The sequence below is a fragment of the Tenrec ecaudatus genome, chromosome 12, assembly GCF_050624435.1.
Source record: "Tenrec ecaudatus isolate mTenEca1 chromosome 12, mTenEca1.hap1, whole genome shotgun sequence".
Lineage (NCBI taxonomy): Eukaryota > Metazoa > Chordata > Mammalia > Afrosoricida > Tenrecidae > Tenrec > Tenrec ecaudatus.
In genome coordinates, this window is record NC_134541.1 from 141,083,945 (window position 1) to 141,106,331 (window position 22,387).

Sequence of the window (22,387 nt, forward strand, 5' to 3'; positions counted from 1 at the left end):
TTCAGGGTTCTTCCAGCCTCCATGACTCTGCACAGTCTGGACTGCATAAAAATGTTAAACTCTGCTCTGCATTCCCCCTTCTCATCGGGATTCCTCTATGGAAGTCATTTGCTATTTGATGCCAAGTGTGGGACACTTTCGGTACCACAGACAGACAAACCAAAAGCACTATTATCGAGTCGATTCTGGCTCACAGCGACCCTACAGGACAAGGTTGCACTGCCAGGTCTCTGAGGCTGTAACTCCTTATGGGAGTAGAAAGCCTCATCCCAAAGTTGCCCAAGGAGCAGCTGGTGGTTGTGAACTTCCAACCTTGGGGTTAGCAGCCTGGTGTGTGACCAGGGCTCCTGAGATACTGTAGGTGCCTTAGGGGGTCATTCACACAGTGGCAATGCAACTGTAAGCAGGAACCCGGGCCTCTTAGGCCCTTGCTTTCTGTACCTGTGAAATGAGGCTAGAGTGCTTCCCTCACTGGATCTGTTCATTCACACTAGAAGTATAAACTAAGCACCTTCTGTGTGCCAGCTCTGCGTTCCACTTGGGAGCCCCTGGGAAACACCCAGTTGGGGGCTTGACCTCAACACTCCAGGTTCCCGCTGCCTCCAACCCTGAGAGCTTCAGGTTAAGGGTGCCTCCCTCCCTCTAGCAGACCATGCCCAACGAAGCAGCCAATCCCTCCAACCAGTCATGGGTCTGCTCCTCCCTGTCCCCCGGGCATGCTGGACCCAGCTCACTGCTAAATGATGTCCTCTGGCCAACTGGGAGAGTGCAGGCCAAGAACGACTCCATTGTGATCATACACAGCTCTGGACACAGATTAATGAATAACCCAGGGCAGGCCCTGTGACAGGGGTAAGGGACAAGGGGCAATTTCCTTCCCAAGTGGGCCCAGAGCCCCAGGTGACCAGGGCGGGGTTCTCAGCAGCCCTGCCTTCCTAGTAGCCCCATGCTGGCCTCAGGCACAGGAAGGAGGGTGTGCCTAGGGAGCCAGCAATTCAAGGGGATTAACTCCTGCAGGGGGAAGTGTGCCTATGAGATCTGGGAAGGCTTCCTGGAGGAAAGGGTATCCAGCTGACCCTGGCAGACCTACATGCCAGTTGAGCCTTTGTCAATACAGACGGCTGGCACTGCCGTACACTGAAAGTTGGCTCTGAGACTCCAGATTGGAGCAGGACAGGATGAGGGGCCCAGTGCAGAGAGAGGTGGGGTCTGGACACAGCCAGTGCTCCATCATCAGACGGGAGGGGGTGCCCTGCAGACAGGGACACAGATGGCTATGGCCTGGGGGTGGACCCGCCCTCAGCTGCACATGGGATGAGCTCTGTGTCCTTGGGCAGGTCACTGGACCTCTCCGAACGGATTGCTACCAACTCACACCTTGGGGCAAGCTCCAGGCCTCAGTCCAGTGGCGGAGAGAACGCATGGAAGCGGCCAGGGGACGGGGCCTGCGGGGCCGGAGCGGAGCCGTGCAGGGCCGGGCCTCCGCTCGATGCGCTCGTGGCTCACGCAACGCCTGCTCGGCGCTCGGCCGGCCGTCCTGAGTGCTGCGCCTGCGTGCGCCGCGCGTCGCTTTCCCAACTCCCAGGCAATCATGTCGACGGCCATGAACTTCGGGACCAAGAGCTTCCAGCCGCGGCCCCCGGACAAGGGCAGCTTCCCGCTGGACCATTTAGGTGAGAGGTAGTCCCGCGTTGCTGCTCCCGAGCGCCCGACCCCCGGCCTCGATCAGCTCGTCCCGGAGGGCCGCCGTCTCCGCTGTGGCAGCGAGCATCACCCCGCGGCCGGCTGGGCCCGCCCACCAGCTGGGCAGGGCCTCTGCAGCCCTCGCCCCGGGCCACCAAGAGCCTCCAGCCCCGAAGGCTGCCCCCCTTCAGGGTCAGTAACCCGCTTTCTGTGAAATCTTCCCGCCACCCTGTCCCCGGCCCCATACCCCTCTCTGTGGAGTCCCCTGCCAGGCTGTACACCCCTCTCCTGGGACCCCCGACGGACACCTGGTGGCTGTGAGCTGGAGCAGACCCTGTTCCAGCAGCATGATTCATGATTGCAACACCCGGTCCACTGCCCAGGGGGCGTGTCGGTGGCCAGTCTCCTTTGCTGACCAGACACACTGTCCCTTTCCTCGCAGGCGAGTGCAAGCGCTTCCAGGAGAAGTTCATGAAGTGCCTCCGGGACAGTCACTTTGAAAGTGCCCGGTGCAGAAGCGAGTCCAAAGACTACTTAGAGTGCCGAATGGAGAGGCAAGTACTGTCCCGCTGCCTCGGGGCCCTGCCAAGATCACTCCGTGGGCGCTCCTTGTGCTCCACCCTTACCAGCCATCCTCAGATGATCACAGCATGGCCTGGTGTTGCCCGCTTTCTGACCCCCATCTGATGTCAGCACCACTCCTTCATTAGGGTGTCCTGAGGTCTTTTCTGGGGGGCACAGCGCTATAGAGGGCTGCCTCCCATGAGCCTTCCCCAAGCTGTCCGTCCCTCAGGAGGGTAGGGTGTTGGCCGAGTGCCAGGAGGGTGCAGCTCCCTCCCTGGGTGCTTGGAATGGGACCAGGGAGAAAGTGCCTATCTGACAACCAGTGACTGATGCAGGCCCCTCCTGTCCCATCCACAGCGGGCGGGCGCTCACCACCATGGGACCCACCACTGCTCTAGCCTGCCCTGCAGAGACTGGCTTGAAGTCAGAGCCGTGAAGAGCTGAACCTTGTGATTGATGATGTTGCCCGGGCTGGGCTCAGGGCAGGCAGCATGCCTTTCCGCTTGGAGCCACCTGCAGGCACAGAGGTCCCATGCAGCCTGGTCTGCTTGACAGGTGGCGGCAGCACCCAGGCCCACCAATTTTCTCTTTCCCAGCTTGCACTGGGGTGCACCCCCTTAGGCAGTCTCGAGTGTTGCTTTTGGGCCCTCGAGGTGGGTGGGTGCTCAGGGCTCTGTAGTCTTGGGACCCCAGGGGACCGAGTTCTGCCTCTAAACCCCTGTCCAGGGCCTGCAGGGGGCTTCCTCCACCCTCAGTCTTATCATCTGGAGTGGGCCCCACTCCCTCAGAGCTGTGGGGACAGGTGTGTGTGACCTGAAGAGGTGCCCTGGGGAAAGGTCACTGCACACGGGTGGGGAGTGGGGAGCCCAGAGTCTGCTCAGCACAGGGCTGGTGCCACAGGGCTCTTGGTTCTAGATCGGTGCTGTTTCTTGTCATTGGGCGTTGTCCTGTGATAGGTGCTGCCTGGCGCAGGCCTGCTGTCCTGGATGGGTGCTATTGTTGATGGGTGCTGTCAAGTAATGACCCCATCAGACATAGGACACTGCCCTGCAGCTTCCTAGGCTGTGGTTGTTAGGGTCTTTCCTTCCCCAAGCCCAGCCCTCCAGTGCTGCCCACATGCCTACACAGCCGCTCCTCTGAATGATCCGGGGGCCCTCGGGTCTTGGAGGGGCAGGGGGCAGGCACTGTGACCACAGAGCAGGACAAAACCAGGCTGGGGGACTCCCGTGGGATGCTGCCCCCACCTTCGGCCTGAAGAATAACAGGCCGCCTTCTCCCAGGCAGCTGATGGCCCCAGAGCCTCTGGAGAAGCTGGGCTTCGGAGACCTGATGGCTGAGGAACCAGCCACACAGGACAGATGTTGACAAGGTGGTGTGCACCATGCTACACCCTGCACAGCAGCCGTGAGGCCTGCCCCAGGGCACTCTCACCTGGGCTGCAGGTGACAAACTCACCACTTGATAGCTGTTCCTCTTGACCCTAGGGGCGGTGCCTCTTCTCTTCCAGACCGCCCCTCTTGGCCCACCTCCCTCTTGTATCCCACGCCCCCTAGTCCACCCTTGCTCCACCCCTGCAATGGAACACCCCACCACCTGCTCTGTGCCACCCAGTTTCCCGGCCCTGCCTGTCACACTGCACATGGCTAGCCACACTCTCATTGGGCTAGCTGCCTCTGCAGCCAGCATGGTGGTACACTTGGCACTCCTTGGTCTACTCTGACAGTGCCCTGGACTCCTGCCCTCTGGGCTGGCCTAGCACCCACTTCACCAGCTTGAGCCCTCCCCCCTCCCCTCCCCCCACACCTGTCGAATAAAAGGGTTGACCGAGTCTGGTGTGTCCGGCTGCCTTTGTAAAGTCTGCACCCTCATCACTGTTATCTAGTACACAGGTGGCAAGTCAAGCTGACATGTTCCCCTGCAGGGCCTCCTGGCTGTCCGTCCTTATGGTCACCATGGTGACTGGATGCTGGGGATTTCCTCAGCAGACATGGAGGGAGCAGTGAGCCTCACCTAACCAGCCCAGCATAACTGAACTGTCCTGCCCCATCACTTCCGCCCTCCACTGGCCAGTGTGGGCACCCAGGAGCCCCTCCACCCTGTCCACTGGCCAGCTTCAATACCCAGACTGGAGGTGGGAAGGTGGTGGTCTAGGGCGGAACTGCTAACCCTGGCACCTCTGCCCTGGTCCTGGGGGGGCTAGGGGGGCTGCTGCTCTGTGTTGGGTACAATGCCATGCCAGCCCCGTTCAGGGGGGTCCAAGGGAAGGTACCATCCTTTCCTGCCACAGCCCGATCAGTGGGCTTCCGGGACTAGGAAGAGTGTTGGTTCCTGTCACCAATCCACGGCCTGCATGGTGTCCTGGCGCCCACCACAGGAGAGCACCCAGCCCTCACCCCTGGGCGGCAGAGGCTGTGAGATCAGCATGTGCTGGAGCCCGGTCTTCCAGGAGCAGGATGGACAGATGGGCTCGGAAGCCCTCCAGGACAGCCCTGCGCTCTCCTGTAGGGCGGCAGGCCATAGTCGCAGGCTTTAAAGAGGCTGTCAAGGAGCCCTGGTGGCAGAGTGGTTACACATTGAGCTGCTAACTGCAAGGTCAGCAGTTCGAACCACCAGCCGTTCCTCAGAAGAAAGATGGGGCTCTGTATTCCCGTAAAGAGTTACCGTCTGGGAAGCGCCCAGGGCCACAGTGAGGGAGTGAAGGTCCGGCCAGCTAGAAGTTGGGGAATGGGGAGCTGAGAGCTGATGATAATGGCACAAAATTGACAGATTTCAAAATTGAACATGGTGATGGTCACATGGCTCTTCAAGATGCTTAAACTGTTCACTATATGAAACTATGTCAATAAAATGTACCTGAGGTGGGCTGTCCAGGGGCGCCCGGGGCAGTTTTCACGGGGAACTAAGCCCCGTGCTGCAGAGGGGTGGGGTGCGCAAGCCCGAGAGCACCCCTCCCCCCAGCCCTTAGAATTGTTCTCTAACCAGCTGTGCCGCACTGAAACCCGCAGTAAACCCTCCCATTCGGTTCTGTAACATTGTATCCTGTGCAGCTGCAGACTGCTGGTTATGGGGATGGGGTAGGGGGCTGGTGCTCCGCTGGATGGGGACAGGGAGCACTAGAGTGCTTGTGTCTGTGCCTCCTTAACCAGGCTGCTATGAGCCTGGCAGGGGTTGGTTTGGGAGAGCAGCATTCCAGAGAAGTCCTGGTGGCACAGTGCCTAAGCATTTGGCCGCTAATTGAAAGGCTGGTGGTAGTTCGAACTCACCAGGTGCTCTGAAGGAGGAAGACGAGGCAGCCTGCTGCAGTAAAGACAAACAACATCCCGTCTCAGAAGCCCCGAGGTATCTGTGCATCAGGACCCACTAGAGAATCTCACCTCCACGTGGGCCCGGGGTCAGGTCTGTCGTGTCCGTCCAGCCGTGGAGGCTGCGGTGGCTACGATGCTGGATGGGTCTCCTTAGAGCCTCCTGACCTCACAGGAACACTTGTCACTGTTGTTTAATGTCATTATTCTCTATTTTAATAAAACATTTTATTGGGGGCTCTTAGAGCTCATAACAATCCATGCATCCATTGTGTCAAGCACATTTGTACATTTGTTGCCATCATCATTTTCTTTTTTTTATATTGTGAAATATTTTTGTTTGTTTGTTTTTATTGTGAAATATTTATTTTTTTTATTCTCTCTGATTTTGCTTCATGATTTTTTAAAATCTTTTTATTGGGGCAGCCATCATCATTTTCTAAACATTTTCTTTCTACTTGAGACCTTGGTATCAGCTCTTTTTTTCCCTCCCTCCCCTCCCCTCCTACCCTGGTGAACCTTTGATAATTGAGATCTTATTTTTATTTTAATATTTTATACCATCTGCTGTCTCCCTTCACCCATGTTTCTGTTGTTCGTCCCCGGCAGGGGTGGGTGTACATCTATCATTGCCATTGTTCCCCCCTTCACCCCCGCACTGTCCCCCCCCCCCAATCCTTGTCACTGGATTTTAAGCCACAAGCCAGCCAGGCCAGTTGCACTCAGTGCCCTGTAGCCTCCCCCACCCCCCGGGGCGGGGGGGTGTTCCAAGGGCTTCTTTAAGGAATGAGGCCGCAAACTGCCAGCCTTCCTGTTTGTCTGCCTCCTATTGAAGAGGCCTAGTAATTAGGGGCACAGGGCCAGTGGGGCCCTGCTCTGGGAGGGATCAGAACCTGACTTGGTGCTCACCTGCTGGGACCTGGACACTCAGTGCAGGCCACTCCCTGCTGGCGGCTGGTGGTGATGCCAGAGGTCGCTCCCCTGGAAGTGTGCCCAGGGGGCTCCTGGGGCCAGCACATCTGGATTCTCCCCTCCCAACCCACCCTACAGTAGAGGCTGCAGTGAGGCTGCCTCCCAGGATGGGGACCAGGGGCTGTGTGTCCAGAAACACCCACATGCCTCTCTTCCTCCCCCTCATCACCTGTGTCCCTGTTCCCACCAACTCAGGGGTGATGGGGTCCCAGACCAGTGAAGGCAGGCATCCTGTCTACTGAACTCTTACATGAGGTCTCCTGGGGCAGCAAGGTCACAGCTGTGCCACTGAGCTTGTCCCCAAAGGACCAGGGAGCAGAGGGCGCCCTTCTCTGCTCCTTCTCTCCTGAAGACCCCCTCCCTGCCACACTGCTGGTGATACAATCATTTCAGCCAGGAACCTGGTCCTTCCCAGACATCAGACTCACACCTAGGGGCCATGCGGAGTCCCACTTCCCACGTACATTTGGACAGGGCTGGTAGCCAACCCACTGCCTCTGTGTGCCCAGCCTCCTGTCTAAGGTTCTCAAAGCCCCCTCCCCATGCCACCCTCATCACACACTTAGAATGAAGTCCCAGAGTGCCCAGCTCCTTTCCTGAGCCCCAACTCCCCAGCTCCCACCTCTGTTGGATCCCTGCCTTCCTGGTCCTGAGTCCAACCTAAGACGGGGACTGCTGGGCCACATGGCCACGTGCTGTGGGGTGTTATCTGGGGCCCAGACCCTGGAGAAGGACAGCATGCTCCAGAGAGGGCAGGTGGCCCTGCTTGCGCAGTGAGCTGGATGGAGGACCCGGTGACCATAACCTTGGCTTCACCCAGTAAGCACTGGAAGGACGCGCACGGTTGGCGGATTCTCCTGCTGTTGTCGGGGTCACTATGAGTTGACTGCCTCCATGGCTTCTAGCAACACAGTGACCAGATGATGAGTTTTCTGAGGAGCTGCTGGGCTTTGCATGATGGTGCCTTCTCTGCGACCACGAGCAGTGCCTGGGCCCTCCCCGTCCTGGCTGTCCCTACCCCACCCGAGGGGCCTAACACTGGACCTTGCCTGATGCAACCAGCTCGCACTGGACCCTAAGTTCCAAGGTGGTCATCCAAACCCAGGCACCAGTGCACTGCAGCCGAAGAAAGGCCTGAGACCAGCGCCCGTGAGTGTCGCCACAGGAGGCCGGGCCCCTCTGAGCAGCCTGTTTTAAAGTGCAGGTGCTGTTTGACCTGCCTCCGTGACAAGGACTCGCTCTCTCTGGGGTGTGGGTCCTCTGTGTGTCCTCTCAGGGTCAGTGTCTGCTTTCGTCCAGCTAAGAACCAGGCCAGTTAGTCTAAACTATGATGATGATGGAGTTGCAGGATCTTCATATGCAGATACTTAAACAACTGAAGCCAGAGCCTGGGTGACATGGTAGTTACACTTTGGGTTGCTAACTGCAAGGTTGGCAGTTTGAAACCACCAACCAGCCTCTCAGGGAAAGAGGCAGACTTTTACCCCCATGAAGAGTCACAACCTGAGAAATCCACAGGGGCAGTTCTAAATTGTCCTGGAGGGTAACTACGGTGAGTCCCAAGCAACTCCGTGGAAGTAGTTTTGTTTGTTTGTCTTTTGCTTTGGGGCTCCAGGTGGCAGGGCGCAGGGTGCCAGGCCCGCCCCACCTCCCCCAAGCCATGCTGTGTACTTGAATGCCAGCCGCCAAGGTGGGGCTGACTGCCAGCATCACCTGTCATCCTCGTGAGTGGGGACACCTGAGGCCCCACCAGACCTGCACCGCCCGCAGAAGAGGGCGCTGAAGCGTGAGGCCCAAGGCCTCAGTCAGCCTTCCTCTCCACCTAGTTGCCAGAGCACTTTATGGATGGGTTTGCTTCCAGGACCCCCTAGACCTCGGGGGGGGGGGTGTTGACCCTGAGTGCTCACCCCTCAGTGGTGCGTCTCCAGATGCTGACCCCTGGGTGAGGGCCTTCTGAGGCTGCTATCTGGTTTGCTCAGTCTCCCCAGCTGTACCTGCCTAGGTCAGCTCATCAGGCACAGTCCTGAGCACCAAGCAGAGGCTGCCACCAGCCCTCCCCTCCCAGCCCTGCCCCTGGAGCCCCGTGGGATTCTCTGAGGTCTGGCATGGAGTGACCTCCTGCCGGTCCTGTGTCTTGGGCAGTGGCTCAGGTACAGGGCAGCAGCCGGGGGAGGCCCAGGAAACTGGGAGGCCACTGTCCTTGCCTGTGGGGCAGCCTCAGAGAGCCACTACCAGCTGGAAGGGGCCAGTGACCTCAAGGAGAAGTGGTCACCTTCACTACGAGGTAGGGGTTATGACCTTGGAGGCTCCACACACCCCCAGTGGGTGCTCACCTACCCAGGGGGTCTGTCCCAGCTGCTGGCATTCAGTAGAGGCTAGGGGGCATGACTGACCAAAGGGCCCCACTTCTGCCCACTGTGGGTGGACACTGGCAAAGTGGATTCAGATGTTCAGGATGCTGTCTCCCCTTCTCAGTCAGGTCCCACAAGAAGCCTTGCGGGGTGCGTGCAGGAAGCGGGGTGTGTGGGAGTGGTGTGGCCAGGTGCCTGCCTGAGGGGTCTGAAAGGTAGGGGACTTGTGAGCACATGTAGGGTGACTCTTCTTCATGAAGATGACCCAGCAAGATGACCCCAGGTGGGACCCCGAGGTGCTGGCAGTGGAACTGATCAAGCTGGGTCAACACAGCAGGCGTGTGATGGCCATGACCCCTTTGCCATCACTCTCCCTCACCCACAACAGACCCTGCTCCCCCCTCTCCCTCCAGTCGTGTCCTCTCTGACACTTGTCACCTCCCCCAGTACCCTGGAGCTCCCCTCCACCCCATTGGGCAGAAAAGCCTTCAACCTCCTACCTCCACAGCCAGGTCTCACACACACACACACACACACACACACACACACACACACACACCACACCACCCCCACCTCAGCAGCCCCATTAGACCTTGCACTCACTCACTGGGCTTGTGGGGCAGAGAGCATGCTGCTGTCACCCATCCAGGGAGAGCCTTACCTCGGGAGGCATCTCCTAGCCCAGGGGCGTCCCTTAAGCCCTCACATTCTTTGTGGGGCTCAGAGCCATTGTGGGTGAGTGCCAGCCTGTGGACAAAGGGACAGAAACTGGGACAAGCCCCCAGCTAGCGCCCTGAGCTCACCTCCAGCCCTCAGAGCAAAACCACCTCGTGGCATTGCCTCCAGACGGAGCAGTGCTCCTCCCCCTGGTGACAAAGCAGTTGAAACACAGGTGGACACCTGCCTCCTAAGGTCCGGCTGGCCTCGGCTGGGCTCACAGGGCAGCCAGGAGCCGACCTCAGGGTGCCAAGCCACAGAGAGAGAGGGTGGAAGCTTGGAGTCAGCGGGTCAAGTCTGGTGTTTTAGAAAGAAGAAAGGAAGGAAGGGTGCAGAGGAGACATTTGTGGGTTCTGGGAGGAGGGGCTGAGACTGGGTGTACTGGGGTGGGGCTGCAGGGGGAGGGGAGTCAGCACACCTTCTAGCCTAGATGCCCAGAGAGTTGAGCCCTTGGGGCCCAGTGCCCTGAGAACCCGCTGAGTGGTTCACTTTCTCCAATGCCCAGTACCCCCACCCCACCCCCTGGGAGCCTTAATCCTTGGGGACAGGTCCTTGCCTGCTGCAATGCTGTCCTGCTAGGCTGCCCCCCCACCCCCACCCCCGGACTCAAGGCTGAGTGTGCTCAATGGCATGGGGGTATGGGGGAAAATGGCCGAAAGGGGCAGGAGGCCAGGCAGGAGGGCATGAGAGAAGTGGGGGCAGGGAGGCCAGAGAGCATGAGAGATGCCAGAGACCCCAGTGCCAGGGGCAGCCTGGTCGGTGACCCAGACCTCTCTGGATGGAGCCTGGCAGCTGTGCGACGACCCCCAGGGATCTCCCAGGGTGCTGCACCGTCGCAGAAGAAAATACTTTGTTGAGCGCTGGGTGTGTGGGGAGGGAGATGACGTCAACTGGCTGCCCCTCGCTACCCCCACCGGGGCCTGTCCCCCAGCCCCTGCTGCACTCCTCCACCCAGCACCCTTCGGTTTCAGGGCTCGGGGGTGGGATGGGGACAGGCTGAGGGCGGCGGGGCTGGAGCCGGTCCCCGGGCCGGGCTGGGCGGCAGGTGGACTGTGCTGCTCGGGGCGGGGCCGGGTGGCGCGGAAGAGGCGCCCCGCCCGCGCGCTGCTGGGGGCCCTCCGCGCCGCACCCGTGCGCCGGGGCCCCGCGCCCGCACTGGCTGACGGCGACGACTCTAGCGGCGGCGGGCGGCGGGAATGCGGAACCGGCGCCGGGGCTGAGGGCGAGGATGGCGGCGGCGCGGCGGCGGGCGGCCTGCAAGAGGCCCTAGTTCAGCGACCCCGAGCCCCTCCCCGCGGCGGCGGCCATGGCCAAGGAGCGCCGGCGGCCGGTGCTGGAGCTGCTGCGGCGCCCAGAGAACGCGCGCTGCGCCGATTGCGGCGCCCCAGGTAGCCGAGGGTCGGGGGCACGGGGAGGGTGGGTGCAGGGTGGACGCGGGCCAAATGGGCACGGGGTGGGCGCGGATCAAGGGCGCCGGGTGGGCGCGGGCGCGGGCTTGGAGTGGAAGCAGTCGTTTGGTGGGCGCGGGCCGGGGACCCGGTAGGGCACGGGCCGGGTGGGTGGGCGCCGCCGGATGGTTGCGGGAACGGTGGGCTCCGCCCTGGGTGGGTGCAGGGTGTGGGCACTATCCTGTCCGGCCCCCTCGGGCGTGCACCTGCAGCACCGGCCAGGCGGCGCTGCTTCTCCCGCCCTTCAACCGGCCGGCGCGTCCCGCTGCCCCAGGGCGTTGCGAAAGCCCAGCTCTGCGGAAAGCGGAAATCTCAGAGCGCGGCTGCAGGACGAGAAGGGGCCGGGGGCGAGGGGCTCCGCAGCCACCTGGGTGTGACGTCATGCCGCCCTGCTGCCTGGGTGTGGAGGCGTGAGAAAGGGCACCATACCACTCGCTGGCGACCCGAGGCCAGTGGTTCAAGGGCAGGTGGCCAGGACCGGTGGGTTGGCAGCCCCACCCCATCCCTCAGCCTGACACAGCCTAGACTTTGTCTCCGTCCTCCCCTGGTCCAAACCAGGGTGCTCCCATCCCCCCAGCGTACTGCCTTGTGGTGGGGGTCAGAGGAGAGGCTGGCCTCCGCCTGGGGGCCCCTCCCCCATGCCATCTCCTGGGGCACACTACGGGGAGGGGGCTCCTGGTCGGACAAGCCCAACACTCGACAGATGGCCATGATGCTGAGGAAAGTGGGAGGACCCAGGGGGTGGGACCTGAAGACCCCACAAAGAGGGAAACTAATCCCCACCCCCACGCAATCACCTAGGGGTCAGGGAGGGCTCAGATCCCCGCTCCTGGGAGTCTGTGGGACCACCAGGAGGGGCCAGACCCCCAGCTGAGGTGCCCAAGGTGGGGTGCCCCTGGCTGCAGTGGGGTGGACATTGCCCTGGGCCCCACCTCCCTACTCTCAGACCTGCATTTCCACCTGTGCCCTGGGAGATGGGCAGTGCTGTCAGGGCTGGAGAGTGGCAGCCTGTGCCCTCCGGGCAGTGTCTCTGGGTGCAGGGGCCCTCATGGGCTCCCACCCTCACCTTGGCCAGAAGCAGGGGCTTCCATTCCTGTTCTAGCGGCTCCTGGATGCCCAAGACTGTCTGGCCCTGGGCCAAGCCTGGGTTACTCCGCCTTGGTCCATGACATCAGCCTCTGGCCTCCTGCACCCAGCAGCCCTGGAAACAGGCAGACTCTGAGCCAGAGCTACTGCCTGACAGCCGGGGAAACAGAGGCAGGACCCTGGTCCCAGGCCACTGTCCCATATCCTCTGATGGTTTCTCTCCCACTGGACCAAGGGGTGGGGCTTGGGGCCCCAAGGCAGATGTCTGTGGCTCCATCGGCTATCCCAGGGTGGGCATCGGGGCACACTGGGGCATGTGGTCTCTGCTGTTCACAGAGCAGGTGTGTAGGGCAGGTGTACAGCCCAGGTGGGGCTCTCCCTCCACCTCAACCATGGTTTCCCTCAGCCCGGACAGCTGGACCCACCCCTGGCTCCCTGCCCTCGGCATGGTGACACTAGCTATAGGCTGGCCTTGCCCCCCTGAGCACCACAACCTGCCCCAGCGTCCATCAGCCACATGAAAGAACTGGGTCAGAGGGGTCGGCAGCTCCCCAGGGCCTGCCGTCTGTCCTACTCAGTGCGGCTCAGTGAGTAAGCAGGAGGGACAGGACGCCTGCTCACACTGTGGGCTGTCGCTGTTCTGTAGGAAGGGGCTGTGGGCTGAGAGGGGCAGAGGCAGCCTAGTAGATGCAAGGTCTCTGCTGTGATGACCATGTGGCTGTGTCCACTACAGATGAGAGAGTAAGCACACGCCTGCCTGGGCTTGCCTCCTCATGTGGTGGAGCAGTGTGGACATCCAGAGCTGGCCTGGCCTCCCGACAATGCCCCTGGCCACTCTAGGAGTGGAGGCTTGAGGGGGTGGGGGAATGTACCCTTCAGGCCCCAGGATCCCACCCTTTCCCAGTGGCCTCCATAGGTGGGAGTGAGTTCCACTCTGACTTGGTCCAGCCCAAGCCCGTGGCTCCCGGAAGTGGTGGGAGGCTGAGTCACCTGGGGCCAGACGTGGTTGGGTAGGGACTGCTCCCTCCTCCTGGGGCCCAGGGCCAGAGTCCCTCTCTTCTCCCCCCTCCCCTACACCATTGGCAGCACTGACCAGGGGGCTACACTGGCTTGGGGGATCTCCAGGCCTTTGGGTCCAGGGTCCCGGGTGTTGCAGTGTCCGGTGAGAAGCACAGCTGAGCAGTGGTTCTCGTGGCCCCAGGGTTGGCCACTCTGTGGTGGTTTTCGGACTGGAGCCTTAGGAAGGCCAGAAGCATTCTTGGGCTGCTAGTGTAGTGTAGTGTAGTGTGTTCAGGTGGGGCCTTCCAGGGTCTCAGGAGGTCTTGGGACACAGTGGACAGAGGTGGGCACTGACTCCTCCACCCTGCCCCCAGGCGAGAAATGCCTCTGCATAACAGGGTAAGAGCTATCAGCACCCCTCATTCTGACGATGGGAGTGAGTGAGCTGTGGGAAGACCCAACATTGCCCCCACAGCCCTCACAGCCCAGTATGGGAGCCCACTGGCTGCAGCCACCCAAATGGTCAAGACATCACTGCCCTGCTCCCTGGAGGAGTCCACAGGAGGCACCCCACTGCTCAGCCGTCCTTCTTCTTAGTAGAAGTGGGGGCTTCAGACCTAGTCCCCCCACCCCCACCTCTGAGTGGACCCAGTGGTCTTCTGCTGCACTAGGCAACATAGCTGCAGGCTTCCCAGGTGAGCTGAGGTGGACAAAGAGGGAGTCAGTGAACCATAGACTACGCACAAAATTGCAGGTCCTGGAGGCAGGCCAATTGTGCACCTGCGTGCGACTCCTGCAAAGTGTCCTCTCCTGCACCCCAGCTCTGGCCCCTGTACCCAGTTCAGGCCCCTGCACCCCAGCTCAGGCCCTTTGCCCTGTTTAGGAGCCTCTGTGGGGCATGGGGAGCTCAGAGCCCACACCAGGGCATTCTTTGTCCAGGCTTGAGTCCTGCTTACACTCAGGGCTCAGGGACCTGATGCTGTCGTCCTGCCTGGGGCAGGCGGCCTGCCCACAGGGCAGCCTTTGGTCCTTTTTCCACTGACAGGGTGTCTGCAGCATCTGAGGGCCTGCAGTCGGAGACAGGAGGGGCCTCATCTGGCTGCCCCTTGTGAGTCTCTGGTCCCCACCATGGGGCTTCTATGCTGGCTGTACCCCAGGGCCCACTCCTCTCCCTGTCCCCTGCCGGGCTCACTGCTGGTGGGCACCTTGCCCTGTCTGCTTCTCTGAGGGGCCTGGGCCTGGCTTCTATGAAAAGCACTTTGTGTGAGGGGTGAGGCCGCCTCTCCACCCGGCTGGCCACCCCACCTCTCCCCAGCTCTGTCTGCTCCTGATTGTGTCCCCGTGCCTGGCACCAAGGGGACCAAGTCCATGTTTGAACAAGGGCAGGCATGATGTGGGGGCAGGCTTTCCATCAGAAACACCACCCCTTTCAAAAGGTTTCCGTCCCGAATTGACTGCCCCCCATCGCCTCCCCATACCCCCAAGCCCAGGCCTCTGTGGGTGCAGGTCTTCTACTGGGCTCTGGGAGGGGCTGGCAGATATACATAGGTCTTCCTTAAAGTCACCTTTATGGAGGGCGATTGTCGTCTTCATATACTTGTTGTTGAAGCCTACTAAATGACGCCCACCTGTGTCTGTCTGTCTGCTTCCACCCTATGCACAGCAGGACCAAACGCCGCCATGCCCTGCCCTGCCCTGTGCCGTCCACGCAGGCAGTCCTGTGTCTGAGCCCGCCCACTGCTGCAGCCATTGGGCCACTTCCTCTCCTCCCTCGTGGCTCCTCTTTTTCTCTGACCCTGACTGTACCCAGCAGGAGGCCCTTCTCCAGGGACTGGTACCTGAGGCTCGGCCACAGGTCCACAGTAGGTGAGATAGGGTCTCACCATGCTCGCGCTAAGGGGCGTCTGGCTGTCCTTCTCCAGGATGGAGGTCTTCACTCTGCTGGGGGTCTAGGGGGTGCTGACCTTTCTTCTCCAGGTGTCACCTGTGTCTTATAAAGCATACCTGCAGGAGGTAGTGTAAGAAGCAACTGTGAGCCCAAGTAAGAGACAGAACATTTCATCCCAAAACTCTCATCCCCCCAAACCCGCTCGCACCCCTTAGAAGCACCCCCCACCCACCATTCTCTGGTGGCTGATGATGCCAGTCTTCTCCCTGGGCATACTGGGTGTTCCCACAGCTGCTCAGTAGTGAGGCATCTGTTCAAATCGTTTACCCTGTTTTTTTGTTTGTTACTTGGTTGGTTTTTAAAGTGAATGATGTTTGTTTCTTTACTGAGCTGTAGGAGTTCATTGCATAGTCTGGATCCTTTATCAGATATTCCCAAAATTCTTTTGTTCTCAAAAGTACCCATGGTCACCTTGTAGTGACCATACTTACATGGACAGGGCCGCCTGCCCTGGTGGATTTCCTAGGTACCTAGGATCTCCCAGTGGTTACATGCTGGGCTGCAAACCAGGCGGTTAGAGGTTCAAATCCACCTGGCCTCTCAGGGAGCATGAGGTGTGAGAGGACTTCTGTAACAAGGACTGTCGGCTCAGCGCCCATTGGGTGGTTCGCCCCGTGCCCTGGGATGGTGCGTGTTCTCTGTGCTCTGGGATGGTGTGTTCTCTCTGTGCTCTGGGATGGTGTGTTCTCTCTGTGCTCTAGGATGGCGTGTTCTCTCTGTGCTCTGGGATGGTGTGTCTCTGTGCTCTGGGATGGTGTGTTCTCTCTGTGCTCTGGGATGGTGTGTTCTCTGTGCTCTGGGATGGTGTGTTCTCTCTGTGCTCTGGGATGGCGTGTTCTCTCTGTGCTCTGGGATGGTGTGTTCTCTCTGTGCTCTGAGATGGCGTGTTCTCTGTGCTCTGGGATGGTGTGTCTCTGTGCTCTAGGATGGCATGTTCTCTCAGTGCTCTGGGATGGTGTGTTCTCTCTGTGCTCTAGGATGGCGTGTTATCTCTGTGCTCTGGGATGGTGTGTTCTCTCTGTGCTCTAGGATGGCGTGTTCTCTCTGTGCCCTGGGATGGTGTGTCTCTGTGCTCTAGGATGGTGTGTTCTCTCTGTGCTCTGGGATGGCGTGTTCTCTGTGCTCTGGGATGGCGTGTTCTCTCTGTGCTCTGGGATGGCGTGTTCTCTGTGCTCTGGGATGGCGTGTTCTCTGTGCTCTGGGATGGCGTGTTCTCTGTGCTCTGGGATGGTGTGTTCTCTCTGTGCTCTAGGATGGCGTGTTCTCTCTGTGCTCTAGGATGGCGTGTTCTCTCTGTGCTCTGGGATGGTGTGTCTCTGTGCTCTGGGATGGTGTGTCTCTGTGCTCTGGGATGGTGTGTCTCTGTGCTCTGGGATGGCGTGTTCTCAGTGCTCTGGGATGGCGTGTTCTCTCTGTGCTCTGGGATGGTGTGTTCTCTGTGCTCTGGGATGGTGTGTCTCTGTGCTCTGGGATGGCGTGTTCTCTGTGCTCTGGGATGGCGTGTTCTCTCTGTGCTCTGGGATGGCGTGTTCTCTCTGTGCTCTGGGATGGCGTGTTCTCTGTGCTCTGGGATGGTGTGTTCTCTCTGTGCTCTGGGATGGTGTGTTCTCTGTGCTCTGGGATGGTGTGTTCTCTCTGTGCTCTGGGATGGTGTGTTCTCTCTGTGCTCTGAGATGGTGTGTTCTCTGTGCTCTGGGATGGTGTGTCTCTGTGCTCTAGGATGGCATGTTCTCTCAGTGCTCTGGGATGGTGTGTTCTCTCTGTGCTCTGAGATGGCGTGTTCTCTGTGCTCTGGGATGGTGTGTCTCTGTGCTCTAGGATGGCGTGTTCTCTCTGTGCTCTAGGATGGCGTGTTCTCTCTGTGCCCTGGGATGGTGTGTTCTCTGTGCTCTGGGATGGTATGTCTCTGTGCTCTGGGATGGTGTGTTCTCTGTGCTCTGAGATGGCGTGTTCTCTGTGCTCTGGGATGGCGTGTGTCTCTGTGCTCTGGGATGGCGTGTTCTCTGTGCTCTGGGATGGCGTGTGTCTCTGTGCTCTGGGATGGTGTGTTCTCTGTGCTCTGGGATGGCGTGTGTCTCTGTGCTCTGGGATGGCGTGTTCTCTGTGCTCTGAGATGGTGTGTTCTCTCTGTGCTCTGGGATGGTGTGTCTCTGTGCTCTGGGATGGCATGTTCTCTGTGCTCTGGGATGGCGTGTTCTCTGTGCTCTGGGATGGTGTGTCTCTGTGCTCTGGGATGGCGTGTTCTCTGTGCTCTGGGATGGCGTGTTCTCTCTGTGCTCTGGGATGGCGTGTTCTCTCTGTGCTCTGGGATGGCGTGTTCTCTGTGCTCTGGGATGGTGTGTTCTCTCTGTGCTCTGGGATGGTGTGTTCTCTGTGCTCTGGGATGGTGTGTTCTCTCTGTGCTCTGGGATGGTGTGTTCTCTCTGTGCTCTGAGATGGTGTGTTCTCTGTGCTCTGGGATGGTGTGTCTCTGTGCTCTAGGATGGCATGTTCTCTCAGTGCTCTGGGATGGTGTGTTCTCTCTGTGCTCTGAGATGGCGTGTTCTCTGTGCTCTGGGATGGTGTGTCTCTGTGCTCTAGGATGGCGTGTTCTCTCTGTGCTCTAGGATGGCGTGTTCTCTCTGTGCCCTGGGATGGTGTGTTCTCTGTGCTCTGGGATGGTATGTCTCTGTGCTCTGGGATGGTGTGTTCTCTGTGCTCTGAGATGGCGTGTTCTCTGTGCTCTAGGATGGTGTGTTCTCTCTGTGCTCTGGGATGGCGTGTTCTCTGTGCTCTGGGATGGTGTGTTCTCTCTGTGCTCTGGGATGGCGTGTTCTCTCTGTGCTCTGGGATGGTGTGTCTCTGTGCTCTGGGATGGCGTGTTCTCTCTGTGCTCTGGGATGGTGTGTTCCCTCTGTGCTCTGGGATGGCGTGTTCTCTGTGCTCTGGGATGGTGTGTCTCTGTGCTCTGGGATGGCGTGTTCTCTCTGTGCTCTGGGATAGTGTGTTCTCTCTGTGCTCTGGGATGGCGTGTTCTCTCTGTGCTCTGGGATGGTGTGTTCTCTCTGTGCTGTGGGATGGTGTGTTCTCTGTGCTCTGGGATGGCGTGTTCTCTCTGTGCTCTGGGATGGTGTGTTCTCTCTGTGCTCTGGGATGGCGTGTTCTCTGTGCTCTGGGATGGCGTGTTCTCTCTGTGCTCTGGGATGGCGTGTTTTCTCTGTGCTCTGGGATGGTGTGTTCTCTCTGTGCTCTGGGATGGCGTGTCTCTGTGCTCTGGGATGGTGTGTCTCTGTGCTCTAGGATGGCGTGTTCTCTCTGTGCTCTGGGATGGCGTGTTCTCTCTGTGCTCTGGGATGGCGTGTTCTCTCTGTGCTCTGGGATGGTGTGTTCTCTCTGTGCTCTGGGATGGTGTGTTCTCTCTGTGCTCTGGGATGGTGTGTCTCTGTGCTCTAGGATGGCGTGTTCTCTCTGTGCTCTGGGATGGTGTGTCTTTGTGCTCTGGGATGACGTGTTCTCTGTGCTCTGGGATGGCGTGTTCTCTCTGTGCTCTGGGATGGTGTGTCTCTGTGCTCTGGGATGGTGTGTTCTCTGTGCTCTGGGATGGCGTGTTCTCTGTGCTCTGGGATGGCGTGTTCTCTCTGTGCTCTAGGATGGCGTGTTCTCTGTGCTCTGGGATGACGTGTTCTCTGTGCTCTGGGATGGCCTGTTCTCTCTGTGCTCTGGGATGGTGTGTTCTCTGTGCTCTGGGGTGGCGTGTTCTCTCTGTGCTCTGGGATAGTGTGTTCTCTCTGTGCTCTGGGATGGCGTGTTCTCTCTGTGCTCTGGGATGGTGTGTTCTCTCTGTGCTGTGGGATGGTGTGTTCTCTGTGCTCTGGGATGGCGTGTTCTCTCTGTGCTCTGGGATGGTGTGTTCTCTCTGTGCTCTGGGATGGCGTGTTCTCTGTGCTCTGAGATGGTGTGTTCTCTCTGTGCTCTGGGATGGCGTGTTCTCTGTGCTCTGGGATGGTGTGTCTCTGTGCTCTGGGATGGCGTGTTCTCTCTGTGCTCTAGGATGGTGTGTTCTCTCTGTGCTCTGGGATGGCGTGTTCTCTGTGCTCTGGGATGGTGTGTTCTCTCTGTGCTCTGGGATGGCGTGTTCTCTCTGTGCTCTGGGATGGTGTGTCTCTGTGCTCTGGGATGGCGTGTTCTCTCTGTGCTCTGGGATGGTGTGTTCTCTCTGTGCTGTGGGATGGTGTGTTCTCTGTGCTCTGGGATGGCGTGTTCTCTCTGTGCTCTGGGATGGTGTGTTCTCTCTGTGCTCTGGGATGGCGTGTTCTCTGTGCTCTGAGATGGTGTGTTCTCTCTGTGCTCTGGGATGGCGTGTTCTCTGTGCTCTGGGATGGTGTGTCTCTGTGCTCTGGGATGGCGTGTTCTCTCTGTGCTCTAGGATGGTGTGTTCTCTCTGTGCTCTGGGATGGCGTGTTCTCTGTGCTCTGGGATGGTGTGTTCTCTCTGTGCTCTGGGATGGCGTGTTCTCTCTGTGCTCTGGGATGGTGTGTCTCTGTGCTCTGGGATGACGTGTTCTCTGTGCTCTGGGATGGCGTGTTCTCTCTGTGCTCTGGGATGGTGTGTTCTCTGTGCTCTGGGATGGCGTGTTCTCTCTGTGCTCTGGGATAGTGTGTTCTCTCTGTGCTCTGGGATGGCGTGTTCTCTCTGTGCTCTGGGATGGTGTGTTCTCTCTGTGCTGTGGGATGGTGTGTTCTCTGTGCTCTGGGATGGCGTGTTCTCTCTGTGCTCTGGGATGGTGTGTTCTCTCTGTGCTCTGGGATGGCGTGTTCTCTGTGCTCTGAGATGGTGTGTTCTCTCTGTGCTCTGGGATGGCGTGTTCTCTGTGCTCTGGGATGGTGTGTCTCTGTGCTCTGGGATGGCGTGTTCTCTCTGTGCTCTAGGATGGTGTGTTCTCTCTGTGCTCTGGGATGGCGTGTTCTCTGTGCTCTGGGATGGTGTGTTCTCTCTGTGCTCTGGGATGGCGTGTTCTCTCTGTGCTCTGGGATGGTGTGTCTCTGTGCTCTGGGATGGCGTGTTCTCTCTGTGCTCTGGGATAGTGTGTTCTCTCTGTGCTCTGGGATGGCGTGTTCTCTCTGTGCTCTGGGATGGTGTGTTCTCTCTGTGCTGTGGGATGGTGTGTTCTCTGTGCTCTGGGATGGCGTGTTCTCTCTGTGCTCTGGGATGGTGTGTTCTCTCTGTGCTCTGGGATGGCGTGTTCTCTGTGCTCTGGGATGCTGTGTTCTCTCTGTGCTCTGGGATGGCGTGTTCTCTGTGCTCTGGGATGGCGTGTTCTCTCTGTGCTCTGGGATGGCGTGTTTTCTCTGTGCTCTGGGATGGTGTGTTCTCTCTGTGCTCTGGGATGGCGTGTCTCTGTGCTCTGGGATGGTGTGTCTCTGTGCTCTAGGATGGCGTGTTCTCTCTGTGCTCTGGGATGGCGTGTTCTCTCTGTGCTCTGGGATGGCGTGTTCTCTCTGTGCTCTGGGATGGTGTGTTCTCTCTGTGCTCTGGGATGGTGTGTTCTCTCTGTGCTCTGGGATGGTGTGTCTCTGTGCTCTAGGATGGCGTGTTCTCTCTGTGCTGTGGGATGGTGTGTCTTTGTGCTCTGGGATGACGTGTTCTCTGTGCTCTGGGATGGCGTGTTCTCTCTGTGCTCTGGGATGGTGTGTCTCTGTGCTCTGGGATGGCGTGTTCTCTGTGCTCTGGGATGGCGTGTTCTCTGTGCTCTGGGATGGCGTGTTCTCTCTGTGCTCTAGGATGGCGTGTTCTCTGTGCTCTGGGATGACGTGTTCTCTGTGCTCTGGGATGGCGTGTTCTCTCTGTGCTCTGGGATGGTGTGTCTCTGTGCTCTGGGATGGTGTGTTCTCTGTGCTCTGGGATGGCGTGTTCTCTCTGCTCTGGGATGGTGTGTTCTCTCTGTGCTCTAGGATGGCGTGTTCTCTCTGTGCTCTAGGATGGCGTGTCCTCTCTGTGCTCTGGGATGATATTGGATATGCGATTGTATGAGTCACAAGGGGTCTGACAATGAGTTTTAGTGTCTTTTATTTTTTAATCTTTTCAGAATCAGATCCCCCGTCTTTCTCCGGTGGAGCAGCTAGTGGATGTGAACTACCAACCTTGTGGTTAGCAGCTGAGAGCTTCTCTGTGTCACTAATGCTCCTTTATTTCTCCAAATCAGGGGCTTTTCATCCCCTTACGTGTGTTAAAAAGGCTCTGCTTCTTGTATCGTATCTGTATCTTTGTTGTCTAAGCCAAAGCCATAAAGATATTTCTCCTATGTACCCTTTAACATGTTTTATGGTTTTAAGTTTTATGATGCATTTTGAGTTAACTTTTATATATAGTGAGATCAAAGGTGTGGATCAAAGTTTAATTTGCAGGTGAATATGCAATTGTCCCAGCACCATTTGCTGAAATGAGCCATCTTTCTTCACTTTGCACCATTGTCCGACTGTCAGTGTTCACACAGGTGCGGCGGGTCTGTTTCTGGACTCTGGCCAGTGGGCTCTGTCCATGTGCACGCCTGCCCCGCTGTCTTCAGGACTGCCGGCGTCACTGCTCTGAGGGCAGAGGGCGCTCGTTCTTGGTCCTTACTCCTCAGGGTCATGTGAGCTGCTGGTTCTAATCCACTTGTGAGTTTCTAAGAAAAAGGAGGAGAAGAAGACAGGTTAAAATTCCAAGAGGGATCAAATACACTTCATCAGTTAACTTGGAGCGCACCTGCATCTTTGTGATTGCGATGCTGGGTATCCCAAACCGTGGAAAGGGCTCTCCACCCACGTGGCCTCCTCAGCTTCTCTCAGGGAAGTCTGCAATGCATCACTGCACCTACTTGTTGACAGCGATTTGTCCTGCGGTAGCTGATCTTTTCTACCACATTAGGAAGAGTATTTTTCACTTCCGTTGCATTGATGAGCACATTGTCTGCAGGGAGACAGTCTTCTCTCTCCCTTCCCGCCCGGGGCTTTCATTGCTTTGCTCTGCCTGCTCGCCCCAGTTCATCTTGAGCAGTGATCAGAACGGATTGCCCTTGTTTCGCTCCTGAGCTTATGGAGGAAATGGTCTTTCGGTCTCCACTGGAAGCCCATTTGGAACTCGAGGAAGCTTCCTTCCCGCTCGGCCTTCCTGAGAGCTGCCCTCAGGATGCGTCCCCCCAGACGTGAGGAGCACGTAGGCGGGTTCTGTGGTGCCGTGGGTTAGCTCTGGCTCCTCAAAGGCTGGTGCACTGAACCCACCTGTGGCTCCACTGGGGTCGTATGAGGCTGTCTGCTCCCGTAAACGTCCTATACAGGATGGCTGTGAGTCCAAACTGAC

At 58.6% G+C, this 22,387-nt stretch overlaps 2 protein-coding genes across 3 annotated transcripts in view; both read left to right on the top strand.

Annotated features, from left to right (window-relative positions):
• The first annotated feature begins 1,427 nt into the window (after window positions 1–1,427).
• On the top strand, window positions 1,428–4,093 carry COX19 (cytochrome c oxidase assembly factor COX19). 2 transcript variants are annotated; one of them, XM_075527633.1, is made up of 3 exons: window positions 1,428–1,673; window positions 2,126–2,237; window positions 2,605–3,523. In XM_075527633.1, the coding sequence occupies exons 1-3, from the start codon at window positions 1,490–1,492 to the stop codon at window positions 2,681–2,683; spliced, it is 375 nt and encodes a 124-aa protein (XP_075383748.1). In that variant the 5' UTR covers window positions 1,428–1,489; the 3' UTR covers window positions 2,684–3,523. The 2 variants fall into 2 exon arrangements, with proteins under 2 accessions (XP_075383748.1, XP_075383747.1); XM_075527632.1 differs by lacking the exon at window positions 2,605–3,523 and adding an exon at window positions 3,532–4,093 and having other exon boundaries at window positions 1,535–1,673; window positions 2,126–2,241.
• A 6,718-nt stretch (window positions 4,094–10,811) lies between these two features.
• The window catches only part of ADAP1 (ArfGAP with dual PH domains 1), a 33,291-nt gene continuing 21,715 nt past the window's right edge, over window positions 10,812–22,387 (top strand). Inside the window, exon 1 of the mRNA XM_075528200.1 lies at window positions 10,812–10,977. Within this exon, the coding sequence (XP_075384315.1) occupies window positions 10,896–10,977 (82 nt within the window). The 5' untranslated portion in view covers window positions 10,812–10,895. The remainder of the gene's footprint in view (window positions 10,978–22,387) is intronic.

What these genes read in the sequence shown, in the direction of transcription:
- COX19 (XM_075527633.1), top strand. Translation starts at nt 1,490, where the DNA reads ATGCGCTCGTGGCTCACGCAACGCCTGCTCGGCGCTCGGCCGGCCGTC. An exon ending in CTTCCCGCTGGACCATTTAG is followed by an intron (nt 1,674 to 2,125) that starts GTGAGAGGTAGT and finishes CTTTCCTCGCAG; the next exon opens with GCGAGTGCAAGCGCTTCCAG. An exon ending in TTAGAGTGCCGAATGGAGAG is followed by an intron (nt 2,238 to 2,604) that starts GCAAGTACTGTC and finishes TCCCATCCACAG; the next exon opens with CGGGCGGGCGCTCACCACCA.